At 37.6% G+C, this 19,047-nt stretch overlaps 1 protein-coding gene across 2 annotated transcripts; it reads left to right on the top strand.

Annotated features, from left to right (window-relative positions):
* Positions 1-12,941, top strand: xrcc5 (X-ray repair complementing defective repair in Chinese hamster cells 5). 2 transcript variants are annotated; one of them, XM_047815396.1, is made up of 21 exons: positions 1-124; positions 1,090-1,203; positions 1,317-1,500; positions 1,652-1,700; positions 1,775-1,897; positions 1,988-2,170; positions 2,596-2,710; positions 3,373-3,511; positions 3,746-3,858; positions 4,284-4,346; positions 4,436-4,573; positions 4,660-4,750; positions 5,885-6,015; positions 7,693-7,889; positions 8,101-8,188; positions 8,286-8,355; positions 9,460-9,569; positions 12,176-12,272; positions 12,358-12,425; positions 12,575-12,649; positions 12,809-12,941. In XM_047815396.1, exons 1-21 carry the CDS (start codon positions 107-109, stop codon positions 12,821-12,823), a joined length of 2,181 nt encoding a protein of 726 aa, XP_047671352.1. In that variant the 5' UTR covers positions 1-106; the 3' UTR covers positions 12,824-12,941. The 2 variants fall into 2 exon arrangements, with proteins under 2 accessions (XP_047671352.1, XP_047671353.1); XM_047815397.1 differs by lacking the exon at positions 1-124 and adding an exon at positions 295-320.
* Positions 12,942-19,047: the final 6,106 nt, after the last annotated feature.

Genomic DNA, 19,047 nt, shown 5'->3' with positions numbered 1-19,047 from the left:
TACAGATAAAAAAGGAATGAACTTTTTGTGTGTGAACGGCGCCCGGAACCGTTTGTATCGCTTCTGTATGTTCCTTCCGGACTCATAACAGTGTGAAACCATCGAGATGGCGCGAGCGTCCAAGGTAAACAAAAAAAAGTATATATGTGTGTATATATGTGTGTATATATATGTGTGTATATGATTAAAATACAAATGAGATACTAACTAGACTATTACATGTGCGTCAGTATTAACACAACTGCCTTTGTGTACATATATACATAGCTACATGTCTGGACATGTCTGAATGAGTGACCAGGCGGAGGAACGTTTAAAAAGTAACACAATATACTTATTTGTGTTGTATACAAAGTATGCAGGTTGTTATAAGAATCTATTTCCGCTTACATTCAATTCAAATTTTTTTTGTAGCACTTTTTACAATTGACATTGTCTCAAAGCAGCTTTACAGAACATAAACATAGAACAAAAGGTTATTATAAAGAATAATATAAAGATTGATATTGGATATATTTAAATGTGTTTGTATTTATCCCCAATGAGCAAGTCTGAGGTGACTGAGGTGACTGTGGTGAGGAAAAACTCCCTTGAATAGTAAAGGAAGAAACCTTGAGAGGAACCAGACTCAAAGGGAAACCTCATCCTCATATGGGTGACACTGGAGAGTGTGATTATAAATATACAGTCTGATAAATGTTGTATTGATGAGGAGGTTTTTGTCCTCAAAGACCACATGGAGTTGGCGTCTCCTCTTTAGTATAGCAGAGTCTAAGTGGAGCTGGTAAATCTCTAGATGTTTTAGGATCCTCACAGAGTCACCCTCAACTCAGTGGAGGTCCAAAATCTTCATCGCATGGAACACAACTGGAGCTGGTAAAATATCAGGATGCCTCGGGATGGATAGAAAGAGAGAAGCAGTGGAGAGGAATTAACGTAGCTGCTGTTCATAATATTAACAAGCACTGGATGATAATGTGCATTTGGTCAGATGTAATAGAGCACAAGATTATGGGAAGTATTATGTTCAAGGTATTAAATTCATAGGAAAAAAAGTGCAGACCTCTCGCATTATGTCCTTGTTTGCAGTCAGCTGTGGTGCTTTGCATGAATGTGGGCTTTTCCATGAGTAACTCATCCCTTGGTGAGGAAGCCCCATTCCAGCAAGCTAAGAAGCTCGTTCAGAAATTCATCCAGCGCCAGGTATGTTGCTTTAATTCAGTACTTTTGTTTATAGTAATTATATAGTACTTTTTCATTACTTTAATTCAGTATTGACATCCTGAGGTCTAAGTATGATATTACAATCATCTTAGGTCTTTGCTGAAAGCAAAAATGAGTTGGGAATTGTGCTTTTCGGGACGGAAGACACCAAGAATCCACTCGCTCAAGATGACCAATACCAGAACATCTGCATACACCGACATCTGATGATGGCTGACTTTGAGCTGCTGGAGGATATTGAGCATAACCTTCAGCCTGGTGGTCAGAATGCTGACTGTATCCTTTTTAATCTTAGTATATAGTGAGTGAGAGAGAAAGAGAGAGAGCGAAAGAGAGAGAGATGTGCAGTGCATGGATTTTGCCAGCATCGTTGACATTTTGCTGTGAACATCAGTCATTATCAAATCCTTAACCTGATGGCTTCCAGGGCTTGATGCTCTCGTTGTATGCATGGATCTTCTCCAAAAGGAAACCATGTACGTTCATTTATTCTGTTGCCATTTCATGATTTTTTTTAAGATTTCTGAATGTTAACTGATGTTTCGATTAGGGGGAAAAAGTATGAGAGGCTGAATATCGCCGTGCTCACCGACCTCAGCACACCAGCCTGTGCAGATCAGCTAGACAAAATCATTGGCAACTTAAAGCATGCTGGCATCACCCTGCAGTTCTTGTGAGATTTTTTTAAATAATAGCATATTTATATACTGTTTTACTTGTGTCACTAGTATTCTGATAAATGTGTGTTTGTGTTTGTTTGTAGCCTGCCGTTCCCTGTGGATGCAGATGAAGTGGGTGCTGGAGATGCAGACAGACCAGATCTGAGGCGTCCACCCCAAAGTGGAAAAGGTCTGAGCAGGGAGCAGAAGCAGGGACTGAAAATGGTCAGGCAGGTCATGGCTTCTCTGGATGAAGAAGATGGCCTGGACGAGGTTCACACTTTCAGGTAGAGTTGATGTAGACTCATGTCAAGCAAAAAGATTTACTTACAGTAAACAAATATGTTTATACAAGTCTGATTTTCAACAGAAACCCTGTGTGACTATAAAAAGTGTTTCTTCATGAGGTTCCTCACGTCATGAGATTTGTGTACAGGTTTATGTCACACCCATTTAAAAACTGATAGCTTATAATGCAGCACCTTTTGTATTAATATAATAGGATATATTACCAATTGTACGCTAAAATATTTTTATACTAAAGAAACAATTACACACATACATTAAGTTTTAACCAAGTCTCAAAAAAATGATAAGAATTTTCACTTGATCAGAATTAAGCTCAGGTCTCTACAAACCCGTACGTCACTCTAGGGAAATAATTGTGCTTCAAGTTCTTATTTTGGGAGACATTTGTGTCTCTGTTTCACAGTGATGCTCTGGAGAAGCTGTCCATCTTTAAGCGGATTGAGAGACGACCGATGGCTTGGCCCTGTCAGCTTACTATCGGAAGCTCCCTATCCATCCGCATCATTGGATACAAAGCTGTAAGTTCTCCTTCAACATCTTTTTGTTAAAACAGAAACTGGACTTAAGCTTCATCCACATTAATCTAGATAAATTTGAAAACACATCTTTTTATTTTCCAATAAAAATAGAGCTCTTCAGAAACAGTGAACAACAAATATCTTTATAGTCCTGGCTTATCTGCAGCAGCAACACCATCTTTGTCAGTCAGTTTAAAAATTTTTACTTCACATTGTTGCTTCAAATCAAAGAGATGGAAAGTAAAAGCTGTAAGTGTGCTTAGAATTGCAGTTTTCGAAAGTGTAGATTAAAAGCATTTGAAAATGCAGAGCTATCTGGATTAAAGTTAATAAATTGCTTGTTAGGTAAACTTATTATATCACCTATTCATCTGAGCAGTTATCCAGTCAGTAGAACCTTTGCCCACAGGGCAAAAAGCTAGAAAAGAGAGCCTCAGTAAATGTAAAAAATCCTAGTATCTCATTGTATTTCTACACACAAAACTCTATATAGTTTGCACAGTATTACGTTTGAAATAAAAATGTGGTCAAAAAAAAAAAATCCTGCATCTTCAAATCTTAGACATTTTACATTAGTTATTTGAAAGGGTTTAATACTTATGCAACACACAGAATGATAGCACTAATAAAAAGCCTACTTGGGGTATTTTTTATTCCAAAAGGTGTGTGAGGAGAAGATTAAGAAGAATTGGGCTGTAGTAGATGCTGAGAGTCACCGGAAAGATGACGTAAAGAGAGACACAGTTTACTGCCTCAACGATGACAATGAGACTGAAGTGCAGAAAGATGACGTCATTCAGGGTGAGAGGTGGCTCTTTGGGATCCTTGGGCCATCCCTATTCCTGAGTTGTTGTTTTTTTTTCTACTTGTCTTTACCTTGTCTTGATTGCAGGGTTTGCATTGTTATTGTGTATAATATTGTAATACCGGTGTGTACTTCAGGAGTAGCCAATTAAGCCGTGTATTTTTCTCTCTCTCTCTCTCTCCTCTCTCTTTTATATATATATATATATATATATATATCCTTCTTGTTAGGTTTCCGTTACGGGAGTGACATTGTACCATTCTCCAAAGTTGACCAGGACCAAATGAAGTACAAGTCAGATGGAAAATGCTTTGCTGTTCTTGGGTTCACCAAACAGGAGCTGGTAACTTTTTCACCGCTAGATGGAGCACTTTCTCTGTAAATCAGCTAATAGAGTTCCTGTCCTAAAAGTGGTGCTGCAGTGGTTCCCTGCCATTTAGTGTGACACTTGATTTCAGACCAGTGTAAAAAGCCGTCCTCTACTTTTCAGACCCAAATCATTGGTGTCCAATCAAACCTGCATTTCAAATAATCGAGTAATTTTGTTTTTGAGTAAACTCAGCCGTGGATTCTGCTCGAATGGGTTGAAAACCTGCACCACACCGGCCCTTTCGGAATAAGATGGGACGTTCAAATTCAAAATTCACAGCACTTCTGAATTCATCAACTGAAAACTTTTTAATGCGCAAAATCCGATTTTTTCCACACATGGTTGCGGTTTATTTGTATAATATTAGGGTCTGTTGTGATGTGTTTTATTTCATGCAGGTTTATCGGCATCAGTTCATGGGTCAGCAGGTCGTTAAGGTTTTTGCTGGCAAAGATGATGAGGTGAGCGTAGGTTCCTAATTTCTATTGCCAATCCACATGCTGATGGTAAACTGACATTTGAGTGGTTTATTGCCGGTGTGTGTTTCCAGCATGCAGCTGTTGCGCTCTCGGCTCTGATTCACGCTCTGGACAGTCTAAAGATGGTGGCTATTGTTCGTTATGTTTATGACCGCCGCAGCAACCCACAAGTGGGTGCAGCATTTCCTTGCATCAAAGACAAATACGAGGTATGTGGGTCTGAGTCATAGAGAAATATGCCTCGTGCTATGTGTGTCACCCTGGAGTCACTGTCCTTCCTTCCTCCACACCTCAGTGCTTGGAATACGTGCAGTTGCCATACATGGAGGACCTCCGGCAGTACATATTTCCTTCACTGGAGAACAAGAAGAAATTAGCTCCATCAGGTGAGATCCAACTGCGAGCCTAAACTGAAGATTGCGAGTATGTTCGATCGTTTGTTTAGAAATGTGAAAACGTTATTGCTCCCAAAAAAACTCAGTTATTAAATCCTTAATCAAGTAGGCCTGCCATGACTGTTCTATAGTAAGCCGAATAAGCTCTGAGCTTGTTTTGCATTCATATATAACACAAGACGTACATTTTCATCTGGCAGCAGTTTAACTGTGTGTGTTAAGTAGCATTCACCAGAGCCGATCCTGACCTCCCTGGGGCCCTAAGCAAAATTCTGCTAAGGGGCCCTCCTACCTGACCGGTGAGCCATGTAAACCATTTGCCACACATTCACACTTGCACTGGAAGCACTGCACAGCTAATTTAGCTAGTCAGATAGAGACTAGAGACAGAATCACATCAACTTAACTTTACTGTTATTTGCTCTTGCTGACATCAAACTTGAAGGGAACACAAGTTTACCTGATCGCTCTTCTCGCATTTCACTCTCATTTTGTTTCTTTTTTTTTCTTTTCATGGCCAGATTGATAGCTCCGCTTCATATCGTCATCTACACAGTAAACATTAACACGCGCTGTAAAATGAGCCAGGGGGAGGCGGGGCCCTACACAACTTGCGTAGTGAGCGTATAGGGCCGATCGGCTCTGCATTCACGCTAGACATTTGTTCTTACTGTTGTTTGGAGCACATCTGGATAAAGTGTAACAAAATTACACACCGCATTCACAGATACAGTCATTGTCAGTCACTAATACTACAAATAAATAAATAAAATATTAATAATCTATGCACCACTAATCCACCACATTTGCCAAACCTGGAAAACACAATAGCAACTGCTGTTATTCCGTCTATTGTGTGGGCTTTAGAACCAGCAAATAAATATCAGCATGCCTGAAACCAATGATTCACAACAACAGACAGTTTGAAGCATTTTATAGCCATTGAGATGTTGCTGTACATTAAGCATCACTAGTATGAGAGTATATAATCTTAATTACCTTTAACTACGATGTCATGATCGAGACACGCATAAAAGAATAGATGTAGGGAGCTGATGAAACATTGATCGTTTTTGTTGGCTGTCAGAATTTTTTATAAACGCAGTTCTGTCTCTTTTTACCCAGAGGCTCAGCTGTCAGCAGTGGACAATCTCATCAGCTCTATGATGCTGGTAGAGAAGTGTGAAGATGGAGAGATTGAGGACATATTCAAAGTCAACAAAATCCCCAACCCACAGTTTCAGAGACTCTTCCAGGTAAGAGATCCACATAGCTTATTTTTAAAAGCTCAGTTTGTGCAGGATATTGTCTGAAATCAGCCAGAGGGCAGGTCGCAGAACTGCTGTGCTTGTGCTTAGTTTTGTACTTGCTGATATTTCTATGGAGATAAAATCGAGCCATAGCTTTCATAGAATGAATGGCATTTATCTCAACTTGTAAAAACCTGATTTGGTAAACCTTTATATTCTTTATATTATTTATTTATATAGCAGCTTTCGGAGACGTGAACTCCATGTGGTCTTTGAGGACAACAACCTCCTCATCAACACAACATTTATCAGACTGTATATTTATAATCACACCCACCAGTGTCACCCATATAAGGACGAGGTTCCCCTTTGAGTCTGGTTCCTCTCAAGGTTTCTTCCTTTACCATTCAAGGGAGTTTTTCCTCCCCACAGTCGCCTGAGTCACCTCAGACTTGCTCATTGGGGATAAATACAAACACATTTAAATATATCTAATATTAATCTTGGATTTTGTATTATATTAACCTTTTGTTTTATGTTTATGTTCTGTAAAGCTACTTTGAGACAATTGTTAAAAGCGCTATAGAAATAAATGTGAATTGAATTGAACTTTAACAATAACCACAAAGCACAAATAATAAACAAGCCGGAGGCAAAAGTTGCAACAACAACAACAACAAAAAAAAGTCCCGTGATAACATATTGAATAAAATTTGAGAGGACCACATTCAGAAGTTGTCTGTTACCCTCGACAGTGGCATTGTACATTTACATTTATAGTATTTTTATCCAGAGCGATGAACAAAAGTGCTTTCAAGTCTCTATCATCGAATACATTAATTCTGGTTCACTAGGTAATAGACTTAAGATACCATGAGCCTAAATCACTGTTTAAAGTTGTTCTCTTTATATATAAGTACACATACAAAAAACAGGGGAGAAAGTGCTAGTTCAAGTATTTATATGAAGAAGTAGGTCTTCACTCAGCGTTTAAAGACAGCCGGTGTCTCATCTGTCTGTACCCCTAGGGAAAGTGCCAGAACAAAAATAAGTCTTATTGTATATTTGACTTTTACCCTGTGAGATGGTGGGACCGATCGAGCAGTGCTGGTAGCTCTGAGGGTGTAAGGTGCGGAGTGACGAGAGCTTTGAGGTGTAAGACGGAGCTGGTCCATTCTCGGCTTTGTAGGCAAGCAGCAGTGTTTTGAATCTGCAGCTACCGGAAGCCAGTGGAGGGATCGCAATATACTGTAATTTTAAAGTGATAATTGTGCTGACAGGATATTGTGATTAAGTGTCCAGGGATGAGCACAGGAACAGCATCACTTATTTACAAGTCTACAGCGTCCAGTTAAGATCCAATGTGCTGAATGATAGGAAATTCCCAGGCATTTACATATCTCATTTGACATCCTGACGCTTGTTGTGGTAACGTGACCTGTCACTGAAAAGTAAAGGTGTGAACCAGTAGATCTAGAATTTAACTGTCAAGGGATTAACATTTACAGTGAATGCTTTGATGTACAAGCCAGCACTTTAAAAATGTCCTGGATAACTGAAGAGGTTCTAACCACGAGCCTTTGACCAACACAAACGCGATAATATACAAGGGGATGTTTCGGTTTACCGGATTACGTCTGCATAGAAATGTAATAAACGCTGTTACTTTTTTCTTTTTTGTAGTGCCTTCAGCATCGCGGTTTGAACCCAGATGCACCCCTGCCACCTATGGAGCCTTGGCTGAAGCGGATGCTGGATCGTCCCCAAGCCGTCTCTGCTCGCTGCCGGGCTCCTCTGCAGGAGATGAAGAAACTCTTCACACTGAAGGAGGTGGTGCAAAAGAAGGGCCAGAAGACCAGTGCCGATGTGTTCGGGAAAAGGTCAAATATAATAAAATCTCTGGTCAGCAAGAAAAGAGGGAGGTCTTAGAGAATACGGTTGCATTTCTAAGCACATTCTACTCTAAAGCTACTTAAAATTCAAATACGTGTCCAACGGATGCCATAAACAGACTTAAAAACGTAGCCTTGCGTGTTCTTTTAGTTCATTTCTGGTGCTTAATTTCTTGTACTTTTTTTTTTCCCCACCTAGCACCGAGGAACCAGATACTAAGAAGTTCAAAATGGATGAAGGGGAGAAGTTCAGCCTAGCAGAGACTTCAGAAGGAAACGTTACCTCTGTGAGAAAGCATCAAATAAGTTCCAGAAATTTGACCATGTGATTCAGAGCAAATTGGCCAGACGGCTAATACGGTACCACCGTGTATTGTGTTTTAGGTGGGCAGCGTGAACCCTGCGGAAAACTTCTGCACTTTAGTTCAAAAGAAGACCATTCCCTTTGATCAAGGTGAGATATGAACAAGAGTTTTTTTTTATCTCTTTAATCTCTCTATTTTTTCTGCTTAAAGAAGATTTTGTAAGGGTTTATAATTAAGAAGGGAATAAGATCATATATGAATATGAAAATGACTGATGACTGGTGTAATGCCACCCAGTACAAAATGTAGTTATTATTCCTGCTCTGAAGTTAAGAAGTTTCCAATAACAGCACTTCCCAATTTATTTTACTTCTCTTTTACTTCAGCAATTTTCTGAAGAGATTAAAGAAGATTAAAACATACTTGTATGACAAAAAGATTCTGTTTTATTAGCTGGTTATTTGGATAAACAAACCAAGCAGATTTGTGAAGTCAGCAGCACTTTGACAAGGGTTTTAAACGTAGTAAATAGGATCCACACAATTAAAGGATTCCACATACACTCAATGTCCACTTTAATAGGAACTCGTAAATCTGCTCGCTTATGCAATTATCCGATCAACCAATCTTGTGGAAGTACAGCACATAAAATCATGCAGATAATATCTTCTCAAATAAAAAATAATGACTTATTATACCAGTGGTGAGCAGAAAAGTATCTCTGCATGAATAACACCCCAAACCACAACAGCAGAAGACCACATCAGGGTCAGCTAAGAAGAGGAATCGGAGGCTGTTACTGTATGTGCACAGACCTCCCCAAACTGAACAGTTGTAAATAAAATAAAAAAACTGTCTAGATCGGTTCTTATCTATAGCCATGATAAGAAAATTGAAATGATAAGCCTTGACTGAAACCTTAGGCATTTTGGCCAAGTGCTACTAATTAATTGAATAATTTCTCAGATTTATCCTCAACACTCTTCTTCTTCACAGCCACCTCATGAGAAACAAGCATTCACAGCACTTAAATACGATCTGAACAGATTAGTTTCTAAGTGTAGACTGATGTCTCTGGTGTCTCCAGTTTCCATTGTGTATGGTGTTAGTCATCAGCAGAAATGTCACTCACAGCTGCTTACCTTCACACCTCCGTTGATATAATTGCTTTTGCCACCTTTGTCATACTTTTGTGACATTCCTGCATGCCCATGCTTTACTGTCCCACTGACTCGTTTTGGTCCTTACAACAGCATGCAAGCAGCTCACCCACAGGATGGAGCAGTTGCTGGGCAACAGGAGCACCGAATATTACATGAAGACCATCGCGTGTATCCAGGCCTTCAGAGAGCAGTCCATTAAGGTGAATGCTCAATCAAGGCTCAATATTCAGTTAGGGTTCACTTTAAAATCAATATTGTCAGTCTGTAGCTTCTTTAGCTGGCTAAAAGAGTTAGTTTCGCTAAGTGAGTCATATTTAGACTGATATCCCCACTCGACACATCTGGATTGTTTACTGTCTTACGTCATTCCTGCTCTTATCAGACAGGTGAGGTTGACGGTAATCGTTAGCGGCTGCACTGAATGAAATTTGAAAGTGTTCTCAACACAAGCATCGATAGTTGCAAACAGCAGATGAGTCGCTTCTGATGAGTCACAAGAATTGTCATTTTGAGTGCACTGAACACCTGTTGAGTCTTCTGACAAAGCACTCGTGGGCATTTTAGGCATTTTTGTAGAGAGCTGTGTGAATGACTGTGCACTGAAATGTACTAATACGTGTTAATCCCAGATAACAATCATTATCACAGCACTTCAGTTTCTTTTTTTTTTATTATTATTATTATACAAGTCTACCAAGATATACAATGCTCGAGTGTTTGAAACATCTAAAACTAATTTAGAATGACTGAAACATTATTCCTATCCTTTTTGGAAACACTCAGGTCTGTATTTAAAACTGGTGACTAAAGGGGTGTCAAACTGGCAGTTTAGTCTGAAACAGAGCACAGTTTGAATCAAAAATCGGAAACGTGAAAGCTGTCAAACGGACCGAGTAGCACAGCATGGTACTGAACCTGAGACTTGAATTGTCTGCCAAATGCTGTAAATGTAAATTAACCAGCACATGTGACACCATTAGTTTCCACCGCACGCTTATACCATGAGAGGCAGGGGTACATCATCTGTGTTTAATTTGTCAATTAAAACCTCTTACAATTATAGATGTCCCAGTTAGAGGCCTGCATCACCTGAGGATCCCAGCAGGCAGTTTTTACTTTCGGGTGATCAGATATGAAGCTTGTTTGACAAATTAACACCTCAGTCATCATCACAGGAGTGTATCAGATGCATCGGATTAGGTTGCTAGGGTTGCATTGAATTAGAAGTAAATGAATTCCAAAATTGAATGCTACAAACAAAATAATAACTGTGGGAGTCTATAAGAAGGGGTTAGGGCCAGAATATATAATCTTAAAAAATAATCTTACATGCACACGTTGAGTCACAATCTCATTGTTTTATTTATGATAACTTACAGATAGCTGAAGAGAAGCTCTAAGAATGACTCTAAGCTAATACTTACAAAGTTCCTTTGCGATCCCATTGTGACATCTTTTGTTGGGTTGGTTACAAACTCGCATGTTCTCAGGATTAAATGTTCTCAGGATTAAATGTTTTAATTATTTTAACTGGACAATTTGAAAAATAACGAATTGATACTGAACATACGGCAACTTTTGGACTATAGATAGACTTTTTCTGGACTCGTGTCAAGTCCCATTACCCCACATTTGCACAATTGCACAAAAATACAGTTTAACTACATGAACATTATTGCACTTAAACAATATATGCAATTCTATATTAATATTCATTATATATATATGTGTAATACGATTAATTTATATTGCAATTTTCATCCAGATTTTCCTCTATGCCCTATATATTTATTTGATTTTATTCAATTCAGATTTCTTTGTATAGCACTTTTAACAATGTACATTGTCTCAAAGCAGCTTTACATAACATAAGAAACATAATACAAAAAATATAATATTATGCGAAGATTAATATTAGACTTATATTTACACGTTTGTATTTATCTCCAATGAACAAGTTACTGAGGTGACTGTGGTAAGGAAAAACTCCCTTAGATGGAAGAGAAAGAAACTTTGAGAGGAATCAGACTCAAAAGTGAACCTCATCGTCATTTGGGTGACACTGGAGGGTGTGATTATAAATATACAGTCTGACAATTGTGTATTGATGAGGAGGTTGTTGTCCACAAAGACCACATGGAGTTAGCATCTCCTCTTAGTATGTCTGAATACTTCATGAACCGGAATCCAAGTGGAGCTGGTAAATCTCTAGATGCCTCAGGATCCTCACAGAGTCGGCCTCATCTCAGTGAAGGTCCAAAATCTTCATGACACAGAATACAACTGGAGCTGGTACAATCTCTGGATTCCCCGGGATGGGTGTTAGCATAATTAGCTGCTAATTAACATAGCTGCTGTTCATAATACTAGCAAGCACTAGGTGATATTGTGCATTTGGTCGGATGTATTCGAGCACAAGATTATGGGAAGTATTTTGTGCACGCCTGACTAAAGAGATATGTCTTTAATCTACATTTAAACTATAATCCACATTTATTTTGTTTGATTTTATTTTTATTTTCTTACCTTAGTATTAATTCTATTTTTAAAATGTTTATATTTTTACATTTGTTTTCATGTCAAGGACTGTGGTAAAAAGCATTCCATCACATATCGTACTGTGTATGATTGTGTACGTGACAAATACAATTTGAGTTTGAATTTGATCCAGAATTTCAGGCCAGAATCGATATTCATTATCAGGTCTCTACATATTATTTAGTCAAACTAATGGGTTGATTATACACCATGGTCACAATTTATTAGTGAACAATTTTGCTAGCTAAAGTCATTTCAACTTTTCCAGGTATCAAATGCAGACCTTTTCAACAGCTACATGCAGTCTCTGAAGAAGAGCGTTTCAGACAAAAATCTTCAGGTATTCTGGGATCTGCTCGTTGCAGGTGTGTTTATATGGTTTAGGATTTTGTTTATTTATTTTAAGAGTGAGTAGACGACATCATGACTAAGCAAGACCTTTTCCTGCAGATTCTATAATGCTAATCAGCAAGGATGATGTGGATAGCAGCACAGTGTCCAAGCAAGAGGCTAACCAGGTGATTTAATGACTTACACCATCTCATGGTTTTTGTCCTCATCATTCAACCTCATGTGTAATTTAGAGTTTCTTGTGTATGGCTGTTTATGCTGTAGATTTATGCCTCGTGTATGTTTAGCTGTAACCAAACTCTATACTTTTCACCAGTTTTTGACTTTTGAAGAAAAACAGGAAGTAGAGGCTGTTCCTTCCCATGAGGACGCAGGAGACGTGGATGATTTGGTAAGTGCCCTTGTTGGTGCTAAATTAATCAGTGTGGGTGGAAGCTGTACTGAATGTCGGAAGGATGATTTTTTTTTGTCCTTTTTTATTTTTGTATTTACTCTATTATTCTGTGTGAGCTTGGCTAATCTTTTTGTGCTTGTATTTCTTTTCACACAGCTGGACATGATGTGAACCTAGAATGTCCATCCATGTTGCCTTAGGCTCCAGTTGATGCTGAGGTCGCAGTAATGTTTGCACTTTTTTTTCCTAACAAGACAAATGTACCAAAATTAAAAGATTAAAACAAAAATCCTCTTAAAGGTGTGACTTATTTAAATTCATTCTCAACAGCATTCATGATGTACTTTATTATTCACCTCATCTAGCAAATTAACAGTTTAGAAGAAGAAACCTTTACTTGTCACATGTACATTACAGCACAGTGATTATATTTTTACATATACCAACATTGGAAGTTGGGGTCTGAGAACAGGGTCAGCCATGATACAGCACCACTGGAGCAGTGAGGGCTAGGGGTCTTGTTCAAGGGCCCAACAGGCAGTTTTGCAGTGCTGGAACCCCAAACCTCAAATAAACAGCCCAGAGTCTTAATTAGAAAGTGAAATACGGCTAAGTATGGTGACCCATATTCAGAATTTGTTCTCTGCGTTTAACTCATCCAAAGTGCACACACACAGCAGTGAACACACACCCGGAGCAGTGGGCAGCCTTTTATGCTCAAGGGTACCTCAGTCGAACCCACAACATTAGGGTTAGGAGTCAGACTCTCTAACATTAGGCCACTGCTTCCAATTACTTGATCCACCACTTGCTTTATTCACTAGTTTTGCTCCACATTTCAGAAATGCGGACACTAAAACAGGTTTTGAGTCTTATCAGGTGGTGAAACTTAATAACCCAAAGTAAGGCCTGGTCTTTTTTTACGCTTTGTGTCTTATGTATTCTGTGAACTTTTTAACCAGATATAGATACGCTTTTAATTAAATGCATCTCTAGTTCTTGAGATTAAAATTGATCTGTGATATGTTAACATGTAAGACAGAGCATTACACTTTCTTCATTCTTACACTTTTTTCATTCTTTGTTTTGGGGGTTTTGTCAATGTTGATAAAGCACACGTTATTAAGTTAAGATAAATCTATCGATCCCAAAGGAAATTTCCCAATTCAAAGAATTTTCCTATAACCGCACATCCTGATGTGTTGTTTTTTGTTATGGAACCAAAGCAGTTTGCCAAAGATGTTATTACAAATGACATAATTTTTATCCATTTATAGCTACTTTTACTGTTGTGGAACTTTTATGAAACAAGATCCATTTATGACTTATTTTATAGCAACTATAAACAGGCATTCCCTCACTAGCTTCTCTATTTTACTATCTCTTGAAGTTCATACGAAAAAGAAATGAAATATAGCTTCCTGTGCCAGAAAACCTAGTTAGAGCACTACTGCTAGAGGCTCCTTCCATAAATGGTGAATAAATGTTTCTTCACAGAATTCTTATACAAACATGAGGAACAATTATTGCACAGGGTCTTTTTTCCTGTATTTCTTGTAAATTTATTTGACGTTTATCTGAATTGTCACAAAAGTTATACAGAGTATATACCGTACATAGCTGCAAGTTGTTACTATGGAAATGATTGCGCTTTAGAACAAGTGCATTAATATAAATTTGTCAGAGCTGCTGTTATAGAACATTACTCAACACCTGACAAATTAGATTTAAGAATTCAAGAGGTTTGTTTCTGAAAAGATTTAGGTCCATTGGTACCAGAGCCAGTTTTTTTCTATCCCAAACCCATAAACCTACTGAACTCTGCACTACATCGCTAGGACCCCGATGACTCACAAATACTTCACTAACTGTAATCACATTGCAGTTCTGTTAATACTTATCCACTCTGTACATTCTGTACACTTTACCAATTGTAATAGTATATAACTGAACATTCATACAGTTTACATCTATTCATGCATACTGTCTGTACATACACTGTATTTTTCCTATTTATTGTTGTACATAAAATGTACATAATGCACACATTTGCACAACAACATATAATTATACTTTGTGTCTACTTTGTCTGTACAACTGGCACATATTCCTCTTTTGCACATACTATTTTAATGCACAAACAATCTTTAATTATTTTTGTACATATACTGATATATTTATCTGCCCTTGTTCCTTTGCATATTTTTTCATCTATTTTTATTTCTGGTAGATGCTAAACAGCATTTTGTTGCTGTGTACCTGTACTATGCAATTACATGCAATACATCCATCAACCCACCCATCCACCCACCCATCCATTCATTCATTCATCCACCAACTCGCCCATCCATTTATTTATCTATCTATGTTACAGGGGGACATGTCTATGACACCGTCAATGCTGAATCCAAAAAATATTGTTTTATGACAAGCCTAAAAGAATATCTATAGAACTTATTTGTCAAACTGTCTGCTGACATTGATGCCCGTGTCTGTAGATGATCTATTGCATGAACTATATCATGACCCCTACAGGCTGTGTGCACAGCCGACATCTGATGGGTTGCAGTATGACACATTGACATCATTGGATATGTTTCTTGACTATGACTTACCCAAGCGGAGTGTAATCATGGATGTGTCAATCAGGGCACTGTTCTTGACAGTGGCTTGTGGTCTGTCCTTTGAGGTTGGGTAAAAATAGGTTCTTATATACCACAGTCCTACTTTTTTAGACTGATTGATTAGAAACTCAAACATTTCTTCACAAAACACAGGCATTGGTTTATTAACCATGTCTTTATTTTATTTTTGAGACCACAATTAATTCTGTTCTTGGTGCATAGATATTTATACCATTTGTTTAACAATACAAAATTCTAATTTGATATCATGCAGTGATGATTCACTATAAGGTAAAAAATAAGTTTTGTCTGACTGTGCCTTAGATTTCATTTTGAACCTATTCATATATTTTACATTATTTAAGAACTACAACCGAAACATAGTAATGTAACAGTAATTAAATATTAGCTCTTAGGTCCTACTGCATTAACTTTAAAAGGCTGACTACATCTCAAAAACGGTGTTGCAGACATTTCAGTGAGAGTTAAAAAAAAAAAAAACTTTTCTCCTGAGATAAGAGTTTTGAGATAAATTTAAAAAGAAAATGAAGCTACTTTAGCATAGAAGAAAATGTGGGCTTAATTAAGTTTAAATGTTTTCTACACCACAGGTAATAAGTGGTATTTTATGCCCAGTAGACTTCTTTATTATACAGTCTGAATGTCTTATTCGATGCTCAGATATATAAAATCATTAACAGCCTTAAAGTGATACAATAACACTATTTGTACAGTTCTAATTTGTTCCCATCTTCATTAAGGGTGCTAATAATTAAGCAGCTGTGTATTTCACTGTCACATTCCATTTCTTTCATTCATTCAGCATTTTAATCTGATGGAAAAATAAAGACCACAGATTTCCTTCAAGGTATTACAGCCTTTATTTCACTGATTTACATATTAGTTCATGCAAAAATCTGGTTGCAGGTTTTACCCAGAGACTTGAAAAGCCGGTGATGAGAACATTTTGCACTTATTCATTTCTGAACTGCTTTTTATCTGTTAAAAACAGCATACCATCCAAGCTGGGAAGGCACAGTGACTTTTTATCAATCCTGAGATTAAAATCTACAACCTTACGGTTACAATGCTCCTAATGCAATACCTTCTTATCACTGCACAGCTATCGACAGCGATGATGAGGTCAGATATAGGTGAGTAGTTTTTTTTTTTTTTCTTCATTTAATTCAGACCACTGAATACTCAGGCATTGATGATGGGCCTCTAGCCAGGAGGAAATGCTTAATATCCTTTGATTTGAATTTTAATTTGACAGATGGAATGGGGGAAGGTGAGTCATGAGGGTGTATGAAGCCATTATTGGGTGTATTTTTCAAGGAAAGCTTTGTGGTTGGTGCGTAAGAGAGATGAGGAGAGAAGTGAATGAATCTGCTGAAAAAACACACACAAATCACTGATAATGAAGAGAATGGTGTAGCAAAGGTGATGGGTGCTTAATATAAACATTTGCTGCTGCTGCTATGTCTTTGGTTAATATTTTTGGATTTAACCATGTAATGTGCAGGATACTCACCCGTAGATGTTTATCACCTCCTCCGGTTCACATGTTCACTTGATGACACATGAGAGAAATTAATATGACCTACAGTCAGTTCTAGAATGGATTATTGGCACCCTTTGTAGAGTATAAAATATCTTTCTGTCTTCTGTGTGTTAATTAGCTTGATCAGTATAGCTTGATACTATATAATCAAAGTATATTTATTGTAAGAAAATAAAAAATCCTTTTAAAATAATTGAGTAAAAATGTGTCACAGTTATTAGCGTTAGCGATCCTGCCAACACGAACAACAATGAGTCTTCAGCTCACAGCAAAGGTTTTTAAGGGGTTTTCAAGGTTTTTTGTCTGGGTATTATGAAGATCAGGTTGGAAGCTTAATTCAGTTCTGACATTAGTTCGGATTCAGATCTATTTAAAAAACCCCATACATCTCTCTGAATTGTCAAATACCGAGTAAGGAATCTGAGACCATTACACAAAACAGAACCTCTCCAAATCCTCCCTGGACCAAGGTTCTCTCTTGTGAACTCACCTCTTCAGTTTATTCTGCAGGTTTATTGATGAGGTTTATATCATGGGGCCAGACAGTCAACTCAATAGCTAATATATTTAATTGAATGTGGATGTATCTTTGTTCTGGTAGATCCTGGTTGGAGATCATTTACAGAGTAAAATATATGAAAACCTTCCACAATTCTGAATCTCTTCAAATCTTTCATCATTCCGAGGCCTATCTTGACCTGAGCCCTAGTCAGCTTACCTCACAGGTTTTCAGTGGAGTTTATATCAGGGGACTGGGATGGTCATGTCCAAATCAGTGTTCTTCTGTTATCCCTGAATATTTGTAAGTGGATGTAGTTTTTGGACTGTCCTGCTGGAAGATCCTACCACAAGCCAGTTGTGAACTTCATGGCAACCAGGTTTCCAGTTTCAGAGAATTAATGAACCAGGTTTCCATGAAAACATGTCTTAGTACATCATGCAGTCAATGATGCCATGTCCTAATAAGTTTCGCAGAACATATATTAAAAAAAAAAATAAACAACAACAACAGCACCAGAAGTCCACAAATCCTTCACCACAGCTAACAATAAAGATTAGGTTCTTTTTGTGTTAAACTCGTGTTTATAGCCAAACTGCTTTACATTGATGGAAATGTTTTCTTATTTCACCATAAAACACACTATCTAAAAGTGCTGACTTGAGGTTTTAAAAATTTCAGCTGAGTTTTAAATGAGAAAAAAATAGTTTCCCCTTTCAAAAATGTGTAAATTGAGCTTCTTATGAAAGGTCTCACCAAATCACCAATTTTCTTTTTTAAAAAATGTGATCTATCAGAAAATGACATGCTCATACTAATTGTCATACTACTAACTTCCAGCTCAAGAATGCTGAAAAATTTGCCACCATGTTGATGTTCATCTAGAGTCATTCTACGTTACACTTTTATGCTTGTTGTGCTTTTTTACTGTGTAAATAAAAAATAACTTGCCATGATTGCAAATCAATACGCAAATTAATTTTATGGAATTATTCAAATAAAGCAATTTGAGCTTGAATCACTGGACATCATCTTTAATGAGACTCTACTGCTACCCTAAGTTCCTAAAGCAATGATTCAGCATTAAACAGATAGAGGAGGAAGTGTCCTTGTACAAGAGAAGCCTAATTAAAATCAGCTTATATTCAGATAACGCACTCCAACTGACAGTAACAAAACCTGAGCCAGCATAACAATATACTCATTATAGTGCATACTACCTCTTACGGAACTCTAGCAAACGATGTTTGTGTCAAATCCGATAAAAACATATAATCATATTTCATACTTTTGATGTCTTTTATGGCTTTATATTACCTTGACACATCATGTAATTTCTCTACTGCTGTGGAAATATTCTCATTGCATTGTCTGTTTAAAATGGAGATATATTAAACAGACAGCAACCTTTATTCGACCTTTAGGTTAGAGATTTGTCGCCTTTTTGCTCTCTTGATTATTATTTTTTTGTCAGTTAATGAAAGGGAACATAAAATAGGTATAAAAGCAAGGGTCAAATTGTGATCAATATTATGTTTTGCATAACACTGAACTTAATTGCATTATCCGAACTACCTCGGGTCACAGGGAGCCTGTGCCTATCTCAGGCGTCATCGGGCATCAAGGCAGGATACACCCTGGCCAAACCATCTCAGGGCACACACACTCATTCACTCACGCAATCACACACTACAGACAATTTTCCAGA

This window comes from Tachysurus fulvidraco, chromosome 6, assembly GCF_022655615.1.
Source record: "Tachysurus fulvidraco isolate hzauxx_2018 chromosome 6, HZAU_PFXX_2.0, whole genome shotgun sequence".
NCBI classification, from domain to species: domain Eukaryota; kingdom Metazoa; phylum Chordata; class Actinopteri; order Siluriformes; family Bagridae; genus Tachysurus; species Tachysurus fulvidraco.
The sequence above is the reverse complement of the archived record's forward strand: the minus strand, read 5'-3'. Positions and strand labels throughout refer to the sequence as shown.